Raw genomic sequence first — 10546 nt, forward strand, 5'->3', positions numbered from 1 at the left:
TATGCATGAGGAGACAAAGTTCTTAGCGGATCTAGCATCTTGGAGTGTATGTCAAGTCTTCTGGATCTTCCTCGTAATCATCATCCACCGTTCGAAGTGTCCCACGAAACCGACATGGGGGTCCTTGGCCCGGCCCACCAGGTCGGGAGTCGACATAGTGAAAGTCCCCCTAGCCAGGACACAGTCACCAATTGCCAAATATCCAAGGAGATGTGACAACTGTTGCGGAGGGGCGTACGACCTAATTTGAGCTAGTTCAACAACGCAAGCCCACCTTAGACCGGCTCAAGCCGTGTACTCCCTCCGTCCCATAATGTAAGACGTTTTTTTGACACTAGTGGGACGGAGGGAGTACTAGATCCAAGGGCACAACACAACATTCTAGAGCCATCTAGCTAGGTTTTCACCTACTTCTATTCTTCCTCCTAGGCTGCCACCATAGCCAAAAGCTTGTAAGCCATGAAACGTATCTCTCTAGCGATCTTCGACATCACTCGTGTGCTCACCATCACCCATGTGCACTATCACCCATGTGCACTCAAGCAATACAACCACCCTACGCAGGAATAGGGCGTTACATCTCCAGGGAGGGCCCAAACATGGGTCAACCGCTTGTCATTGTGCTACCATCTTGATCCCCACTTGCATCCAAACCTCAGTAATACATGGTTTTTTTGGATCGCTTTTCGTGCATTTTCCTCAGGCCAACCCTAAAAGTTGATCTTTGAGACGCCACAACATAGCTGGGGAAATTGTCATGGTGAAAACTTTAAGGTTAATTTCACAATACTTATAATCCAGTCGAGGGTTTAGGTTCCTGCTTTCCTGGGATATTGTTCAAAACTGAGGATCTAGTGCAAAGGGCAAACATGCATTCGCTAAATGTTCTCCATTGACGAGGGACTTCTTCTATTGTAAATAAAACAATTAATATCAAAAGAATAACCAACTGTGCTAAGCAGAAGTTCGATTAGGCCTAGTATCTGATACACACTGGCAGAAGTTCCCATTTAGGACTAATATTTGATACACACTGGCAGAAGTTCCCATTTAGGACTAATATTTGATACACACTGGCAGAACTTCCATTAGGACTCCGCATTAGTGGATATCAAACAAATCACATGCCGAATCAAATAAACAGAAGTTAGTTTTCAACTTTTACCCGTCTATCTCTATTTCTTCTGGCCCCAAGACCTAACTCAGGTTTGTTTCAAAGGCGCACACATGTACATGGTGTCTGACCTCGCTGAGAAAGAAAAAACGACAAATTTAATTCACGATGTACAAAGACAAAAAGTAAAACTATCATCATGTGTATCCAAATTAGCTTTGACACAACAGTCCTGCAGGGAAGACCAAGTAGATGATTCAGTTCCCCCGAAAAAATATAATTGATGATTCAGTTATGTGAAGCAAATGGTGGCTCTTGAAAGGGCCAAAAACAGGGAAACCAAGAAGCGAAAACGCAATGATTGACCAAGCAAAACAATTATGCCAGGCATCATTATTGAACTATAATGTTTAATGGTTTCTATACAATTTAGTATAAGGAGGGAATTCATCTCAAAATAGGTATAATGTATTCATCAATCAACATACTCCTCAAACAGAGAAACCATGAATCACATGATCAGCTAAAGTTGGAATACATTCTTACAATCACCTCAACAGATAGTGTACAGAGAGTGATGCAAGGGCTTTCAATCATCTTTCTGATGCAGGGCACGAGGACTATTACCATTAAGTGCCGCATGATACGCACGCTTTTCAGCCAGCCCAAGATTAGACAGAACTAAATTACCCTGCAGGAAAAGGTTTGTTTTATGGTGACAATCCTGAACGAGGTTCATACACCATGGTAGATTATTAAATGAACATATAATCATGTTCAAGCTAAGGGAATATGAAGAATACCTCAGTCGCAAGCAATTTTCTGACGTTGTTGGCATAGACTCTAGGATCCTGCTTTTCTTGCTCAGAAGGATAGTATACAGGCAAGCGAACCACCTCTATGTAATTTGCAAATTGACAGAGGAGCAAAAACACATGACGTGCCTGCAAGTTGGGATGAGACAAAATGCCATTTTTGTTTCAGAAATTCAACTAATCAAGACGAGAGACTATATTATATGTTAGTATAGAAGATATAAATGCACGCACCACATAAAATATACCCGAAACAGAGTTTACCAGTTCACATGCCACATACTTCTGGTAAGTATAGTAACCATAAATAATTGTAGGGCTCTTGCGTACAAGATTAAAAAAAAACTAACCATTGCTATGTCATGCACAATATGAAGTAAGAGTATCTTTCTAGACGTGTCGATGTATCCATCTTGCAGCATACGATTATCAATTTATCAAATTAGAGAAATTTTAGAGTAACAAAGTAGCAGCCTTGTTTCAACATGGAAGATGATACTTTGCTGAACATGGAAAATAAAGGTGTAAGAAGTTTGAGAAAAAGTAATCACTGCAAGATCCTACATGGGACAAAATGCAACTCTTTCTTTTTGCGATTATTAATAAGCCGTACAAAATCTACATAGAAGGTTCCCACACATTGCTCATGCATACGCGCCTACTTGCAAGTTCATATACTACCATTAAATGCTAATCTGTAATTTGATGCTTACCCCATCCATGGAGTCCCAGGCTGGACTAAATCTCCTGCAAGGATATCTCAAAATTACAGGTTGCAATGGTGCCCTTGCAAGAAAGGCTCCTGTCTTAAATGGGAGAAGGTAATCCCCATTCGTAGTAGTACCCTCTGACAAAAGATGAAAAACAGCACTATAAACAAACGAAAGACATGTTTTTAAAGCTACAAACGTAACAAATTTGAGGCTGAAAACATCCCCATTCGTAGTAGTACCCTCTAAGAAAAGAAGAAAAAACAGGACTATAAACAAAGGAAAGACATATTTTTAGAGCTACAAACATGACAAAGTTGAGGTTGAAAACTGAAAGAGCACAATGAAGCAATGGGCAAGAACTTATAGCTCCTAATCTGTCAGGAGCCCTCCCCTGACTGGTATGTGGGCTTGCCACGGGACCGGTACATGGGCCTGGCCCATCAGGAGACCATCAAGCACTACAGACTACAAGTACTAGGGAGAAGGCAACGCTCTGCTCATCCAGGCGGCAGCTACTGTTCTTCTTCCTTCTTTTTCCCCCAATTCATGTATCCTCAGATTTGTACCTAAATCACCATTGAATCCGTGAGAGAGGTAATAGCTCGGGTGAACCACTGTTAGGTTGCTAACATCTGGTAGTCAGAGCCGGTAAACATTCCCTCAAATTTTTTCACCACCACCATCTCCCCCGATTCCCCAATTTTCACCGGCGACGGTACCATGTCCGATCCAGAGCAGGCTCCTCGTTCCCTCGTCTATCCACCGGAGTGGGATGCCATGACCGCAGATGAGCAGATGATGTGGTTTCCCGCCCTGCTATTGGCGCAGCTGGATAGTATCATGTCCAAGTTCGCGGCTGCACGTGCAGTCGATCCGGCCGAGGCTACCTCGAGTGTCGATCAGGCTGCCTCCCCTGCTACTGCTTCGGCTACCTCAACCTCTGCCCTGGTCATGTCTCACACCGACCGCGCAACCACGGCTGCTCCACCCACCATCGCCGAGGAGGTCCATGACACCACCACCGCATCCGACCCCAATCCCGCGATCGGCACCAACAACACCACAGCCAACCTTCGAACGAACGGAGTGGAAATCCAGGAGGAGAACCAGGTGGTGGCAACGGCAACCCAGGCCGTCAACATCACCATCGGCGGCAAGTTCACCACTCCCGCACCTCCATTGGTGGCGTCTTCTCCAGAAGTCTCCACCGAGCTTGCCGTCCTCCCCAGCTTCTTCTCCTCAACCATCAAGGTCCAGGAGGTCCTAGAGATTACCCATCATGCGTCCCTTGACTGCATCGCCACGACGCCTGTGACCTGTTCGACAGTGTGCCTGAACCAAGTCACTGTCACATTGTCGCTCGCGTCGCTAGTCATGACGGCACCTCTACTCCCAGCAACCACACCTGTGCTCGTCACCAACCTCATGCACACTGCTAGCAACGGTGATTCTAACCTGTGGGCACTCCTGGCCATGGAGGACGAGCTCCTTACCACTCCATCTCCTCTGATATTCTCAGCTGTCGATTCAAAGCAGCCATTCCTGAACCATGATTTGGACAGCTCGCCGCACACAAGGCACCAGGGGGCTGCTGCTGCGGCCCATGCCGTGGCCATCATTTTGGGAAGCTCTTATTGCAGATGAAATGGAAACTCGACCCATTCCATGGCCGTCATTTGCAATCGGTGTGCCAGCAGAAGTCTGTCGTTCTACTGTTGCCCATTGGAACTTCTCGGTGACTACTTCTGTTCATGACCTTCGTACATGGTCGTTCAGGGCACATCCGTTTTGTCTGTCCAAGTGTGTGGCATTGGCTTGACTAGCAATTCTAATCCGAAGAAACTATTTCATATTGGAGATTTTGTGTACAATACATGGCAACGGTGGTACAATCTCAGTGGATACTTCATAGAGCATCATTCTTGTCTGGCTCCTGAACCGCGTAAATTCGCTCAGGGTACCATGGCTGTGCATTTGTTTAGGAGTGTCAAGAAATGGGGTGCTTGGAACACGGATCGCTCGATCAGTATTGGCCTTCAGTTTACACAGTTTGAGTCATTGCTTTCTGCTCTAGCTACCATCTTTGAACAATGGCCGCTACCTATTTCGAGCATACTGCTGCATGTAAATTTCCTAGGCCTGACAAATTGAAGGGCACAATGCAGACCATGAACATATCCATGCAGTGGCAATTTTTTAGCCAAGAAAAATTTCAAAGCAGTGGTTGTTTTGCTCTAGAATGCAGTTCTGAACAATATGGTACACAGTGGCAATCTTGGTGTCTACTGGATCAGGCAACATCTGAATTTAAACACTTAAGTCAAAAATGTTGCAGCCAAATGGTGGTGCAGGAAACATCGAGTCTCAGAACACTTTCTACACCAAGTTATCTTACCCGTTTTGGACCAGAAGCAATTCACAGGGAGCTAGTGAACTACAATGGCATACAATTTTATCCTTGCTGCATAGGGCACTCACGGGAAGATGCTGAATTCGGAGTGCATCATGTATACATGAGCACTAGTAGGACACTGCTGATGTTGCTGTTTGACTGGCCTTTATTTCCATATACAGAGTTCCTTGTTGGAAAAATGGCAGCATTTAGGAATTCAAGTGCAGTCAATGCCTCTGGGAACTCCAGTCATCAGCATTACTTTGATGAATGTATGAAGTTATGGCCTTCTGCTGCTGGAACTAATGAGAATATACTTGGTCAGAGGAGTTGGCAGTCTCGCTGCAATGTCAATATGGCCCTTCTCACAGCTCTAAACCTGTATAAACTGCGAGTACTGCGGTGTACTAGTTCGGCTGCTCCTCGGTTTCTTCATACATCCATTGGTTTTTGGTTGGGGAGGCAACATTTGTCATTTCCTGAACTTGATGCAGACGCATGCAGACATGAGCACATACATGCTGCAAGTGAGGAAGATCCAAGATGGTACTCTTTATTCTGTGATTGCTCCTTTGATCTTACCAAGGCTCCGGTTGTTGTTTGGGTCGACTACCCTGCCGACGAAATACGCAAGTCGCTGGATCCCACCATGCTAGCTTCTGGTCTTCCATCGCCAAAGATTCCAATGGTGCTGGTAGTCAGCAAGAGAGCACAGGACATGAGCTGTATGGCACCCTCTACATGCTACAATCAGGATCATTTTCAAGAAGGGAGGGGTGTCATCACCATCGCCGCTGTCTTCGCGCAAGGCTCTGTCGACCATGAGTACTACTTTCTCGGCTTCGACCACGACTGTGCTGAAAATGACTACTTCCTCGACGCTTTCTTCGGTGGGGCTCCCATCGGCCACAACCACTGTTACTACTTCGTTGAAGTCCACTCTGGCTCCAGTCGTCACTACAACCAAATCAAGCATCATCAATTGCAATGGGATCCGGGTGGTTCTGGGTGGTGTCGGCTTGGTGTCAAGCCGAATTCAAGAAGGGAGGGATGTCAGGAGCCCTCCCCTAACTGATGCCCCGGGACCGATACATGGGCCCGGCCCATCGGGAGACCATCAAGCACTACAGACTACAAGTACTAGGGAGAAGGCAACGCTCTGCTCATCCAGTGGATCAACGAACCGGCGGCGGCGGCTACTGTTCTTCTTCCTTCTTTTCCCCCCAATTCATGTATCCTCAGATTTGTACCTAAACCGCCATTGAATCCGTGAGAGAGGTAATAGCTCGGGTGACCCACTGTTAGGTTGCTAACATAATCAAGCATATTTTCATCATAATATACTCAAATAGTTCTAAGTTAAGACGAGACATAGGATGATTACATCATAAAGGATTCAAAAATACAAAGGTGAACATGATTCTAAAATACCACGGATGTCATTTCTTCGCGAAACTTCACACTTGAGTGGAATTCGACCATGTATGTTACAAAAAAAAACAGAATTAATTATTTTTTCTAGTATTTTTCCTATTTACTATTCATAATGGGCGCTCGTGGATTCATGTTTGAAAAATCCGCGTCCGACTAATATGTTGATAAACAATAATGAGTAATCACATATAAACTGAGCAACCACTGTACATAAAAATGAGTGTACACTAACCAGGAAAGAGTAAGATCATAGGGGAATTCTCGTCTTGTGAAACCTCATGGAGCCTTTCAGTTACAGCACCTAGACATTGTATGAACAGTTCAGTCAAAAGCGAAGAAAGCTACAAGACATATTGAACCCTAACTATTAACAAAATAATGCCATGTTGAAAAGAATCTTCCCCGCAGAACAAAGAAAATAAGGAGTCCGTAAAGAGAGATCTGAAGGACTGGAATATCATCAAAGAACTAGCCATGGACAGGGGTGCGTGGAAGTTAGCTATCGACATGCAGTGGCGGAGCGTGACAACTGATGAGCAACCAGGGGGGGGGGGGGATCAATTTCAAACTAAAAGCAAAATACGATATACAGCTTATATACATCTATCTATATAGCTTGTTCACTAAGACAAATGGTAACACCAACATACCTGGTATTGTGGACAATTACTATTATCGAGTGCTCCATAGCGACTGGCCAAAAGAAGTGCTCTATAGCCATAACAGTAGAATACAGTGGACTGGCCAAAAGGCGACTATGGAGCACACCAGCCAGCAGCCAGCGCCCGACACCAAGAAGGAGAAGGGGCAGCAGGCAGCTGGGCTCGGCGCAGCAGCCCGGAGGGGCAGAGGGTGGAGATAGTTGGCAACCGCCAACCCGAGTGTCAGGTCGGCGGACGGTGGCGGTTGGCAGCAGTGGTGACTGGTAAGCGGCGGTTGGCAGTCAAGCCAAGACGGCGCCATCCATGGCGATTTGGGGGATAGAGAAAAATTTCTGTCGATTTGGGGAAAGGAGGAGGAGAGACGAGCGTGCATCAGTTGTGGGAGAGGTTGTCAGTTCGTTGGGCTGGGGCCTAGGAGGGAGGGGTGTATACTGGGCTGGGCTGAAACGCTTAGTACTAAATTAGTTCTGCAATTTTGGAAGTGGGGCTCATGGCCCCCATGGCCTCCAAGAGGCTCCGCCAGTGTCCACGTGCCAGAACCATGAGTTGGTTTCGAGATCTTATGGGTTTCAGCTCTAGCCTACCTCAACTTGTTTGGGACTAAAGGCTTAGTCGTTGCTGCTGTTGTAATAAAAATCAATGGCATATTTGAATCAGTACCAAAAATAAGCATTTTGGTAATGGACATTTTTTGAACACTGAGAATAACGAGTAAGATTGCAAAATGACATCAATGAATGCATGTCAATACATACCTGAGACACCTTTAGAATCTGAACATTTGGATTCTCGTTGAACAAAAATGCACCCAAGACATTTGCTGCAATCAAGAGAGAAATACCCTCAATATATTATATGCAAGATTGACATAAATAGAAAATTTTAAGCTCACAGAAACTTTTAAAGTGAAATGAATATAACAATTAAGGCTATCTTTTCACATACTGTCTTAATAAGGCACTTTCTACAAACACTAATAAGAAAAAATTAAGTTACCTTATGAGACCAATCAACGGCAACTTGGACACTGAGTTCTACAAAGAATAATTAAGCACGAACAAGGCATTTAGATTGAAGAAGATGTAAGTTCATACAATTATAAGTAATTGTGCAAAAATAATTTTGCAGGGAAGTCACTGTATCAACATGAATAACATTGTCTTTGGTACCTTAGCAACAAAACTCGGAGAAGAAGCTGACATATGATAAAGAATGTCCACATATGACACATGATTAGATACAATCGCCCCTGGTCTTTCCAGTTCTTCATAGTGATCTTTAGGTACATCCTGAACAAAATATTATACTAACATGACACGGGAACCAGGAAGCAAAATTACAGTTCGGTCGCATGGACACATGTCATGTGGGGGCAGCAGTATAAGCTGTGGGACCGCCGCTATGTAGCGCCAGGCCAGTCGGCAGCACAGCTAGGGTCGCACTGCCTGCCTTGCCCCACAAGTTAGGTTTCCATTAAAATTTCCAAAGATAGAGTTTCTATCCCTTATGGATTAGATTAGTTCGGGGTGAATCCGGCAACTCCCCGAGTTAAAAACCAAACCAATTTTAGTAGAGGGAAGGGGGTGGTACCCTTATTAGCATCAGGAGACCCAGGGCGGCTTGCCCCTGCTCGCCCCTGCCCCTAATCATGGGTCACAATAACACAAGAGAGGTGATATACAATGCTTGTACAAGACAATACATGAAGAAGATCGCAGGAAACAATTGGCATTTTTGTATGTACAATTTTTTCCAACAAAACTAACATGCCACCCAAGAGGTTCTAAAGAAAAAAGAGACACTTATGACCAATTTAAGCTTCCGCATTCTGCATCCATGAAGAATCCAAGACATGTTGCAACCATTTAGTTTAGCTTTCACACTGAACATGTTTGCTAATTTCAAGTTACGATAAAGCTTAATTAGAATACATAAATAGATCTTAACATGTAGGGAATATGACACCAATTCAACTTCCAGTTTGATGAAGTGTTGATCCAATGGATCTACACAGGAACAAACTGCAGGAACATTCTTTTTCTTAGCAACACAATAAAACTGTAATTTGCATATGAGGTTATAACAAGCATCTTTAAGCCATATGGAGGAGTTTAACCACAATTGTCCAAGCACTATGTTTACCGGAGGAACATTCATTCGTCCATTTGCAGCATATTCTAATGCTTATCACCGCATACTGCATGTTCCAAATTTTGCATGCACTTACACACAAAGAGACCAAAACCGGCAACCAATTGATATGGGCCCGTGACTGCAGGTATAAAACAGTTCTCATGCCAACATGAGAGATGCTGCAGTGCAAACATTACCAGATTAGTAGCGAGTACTCGCCTAGCAAATAGCCACACACATTATGTGATTCACCATAGTTACCACAACTTACAGCACCACAGAACATCTGTAGTCCTACGCTGTCACGCACACCTCGGTATCACAACATTCTCTCTCTTTCAAACCAGTGCCATGTTCGCCAACCACGACATAGTCATGTAATGTGGGACCCACTAGCAAGTACTGTACGTAGGGAAACAGCCAGGACACATCGGCTAAATAAATTACAATGTGACAGAGGAAGGTCGCGTGCTGACCTCGGCATTGGGGAAGCTTCGATCGGACACGGGGATCCAGTAGAACCCGAACACGAACAGCATTGCCCGCGACAACACGCGGCCAGCACGCAGCACGGCCTCCCTCCTCAACCCCTGTAGGCGGGGACGGCCCTCTCCCACTCCGCCCACAAACAGCGTGCACACACGGCACACGAGGTAGTAGGCGACGACCAGGAGCACCCCTGCGACGAGACGGAGCGGGAGGAGAACGACGCCCGCCAGCACTAACCGTGCCACCTGCGCCGCAGAGAGCGGCCCGCGGCCCATCGGCCCGTACGCATCACGGCGCGCATAGGGCGCGTACCTGATGTCCAGTTCCTCATCCTCCACCTCAGCGGGCGCGCCGGAGAGGAGCGGCCGCACTGCCTCTTCACCGCCTTCGTCGCCTTCAGGGTGGGAAGGCGCGGCGGTGGTGGTGTCGACGGCCATTGGGGATTGAGGCGAGTGGAGAGAGCCGGGAGGCCGAGATCGGCACGATGGGCGAGCCGAGATCGGCCTGTGTTTTTACGGGTTTGTGTCGGGTAGTTTGGTCTGCGCGTTGCCGCAGGAAAGGGTGGACGGTGACGTGGGATAAGTGGGGCGTCAGATCTACATCTGACGGTTTTGCAGAACTTCAGGCTTCTTTTCTCTTTTGGCACATCTCTCCCTACTATATATATCCCTAATATATATATATATATATATATATATATATATATATATATATATATATATATATATGTATATATATATATACATACATATATATATATATATATCCCTAATCCCTAATCCCTAATAATAATA

The 10546-nt window shown here is 45.4% G+C and overlaps 1 protein-coding gene across 5 annotated transcripts; it reads right to left on the bottom strand.

Annotated features, from left to right (window-relative positions):
• Positions 1–912: 912 nt before the first annotated feature.
• On the bottom strand, positions 913–10300 carry LOC123078265 (lysophospholipid acyltransferase LPEAT1). 5 transcript variants are annotated; one of them, XM_044500711.1, is made up of 10 exons: positions 9740–10300; positions 8300–8419; positions 8127–8164; positions 7886–7950; positions 6701–6769; positions 6219–6284; positions 2643–2776; positions 1918–2058; positions 1742–1805; positions 913–1346 (listed from the first exon to the last, which is right to left on the bottom strand). In XM_044500711.1, the coding sequence occupies exons 1-10, from the start codon at positions 10187–10189 to the stop codon at positions 1327–1329; spliced, it is 1167 nt and encodes a 388-aa protein (XP_044356646.1). In that variant the 5' UTR covers positions 10190–10300; the 3' UTR covers positions 913–1326. The 5 variants fall into 5 exon arrangements, with proteins under 5 accessions (XP_044356646.1, XP_044356645.1, XP_044356648.1 ...); XM_044500710.1 differs by having other exon boundaries at positions 1667–1805; XM_044500713.1 differs by lacking the exon at positions 6219–6284 and having other exon boundaries at positions 9740–10297.
• Between the last annotated feature and the right edge of the window lie 246 nt (positions 10301–10546).

Source organism: Triticum aestivum, chromosome 3D (genome assembly GCF_018294505.1).
Source record: "Triticum aestivum cultivar Chinese Spring chromosome 3D, IWGSC CS RefSeq v2.1, whole genome shotgun sequence".
Taxonomy (NCBI): domain Eukaryota; kingdom Viridiplantae; phylum Streptophyta; class Magnoliopsida; order Poales; family Poaceae; genus Triticum; species Triticum aestivum.

Excerpts from the sequence above, each read along its gene's own strand:
- LOC123078265 (XM_044500710.1), bottom strand. The coding sequence starts at position 10,189 with ATGGCCGTCGACACCACCACCGCCGCGCCTTCCCACCCTGAAGGCGAC. Across the intron at positions 8,420-9,739 it reads GAAGCTTCCCCAATGCCGAG|GATGTACCTAAAGATCACTA; the intron begins GTCAGCACGCGA and ends TATTTTGTTCAG. Across the intron at positions 2,059-2,642 it reads CCTGGGACTCCATGGATGGG|GCACGTCATGTGTTTTTGCT; the intron begins GTAAGCATCAAA and ends CCCAACTTGCAG.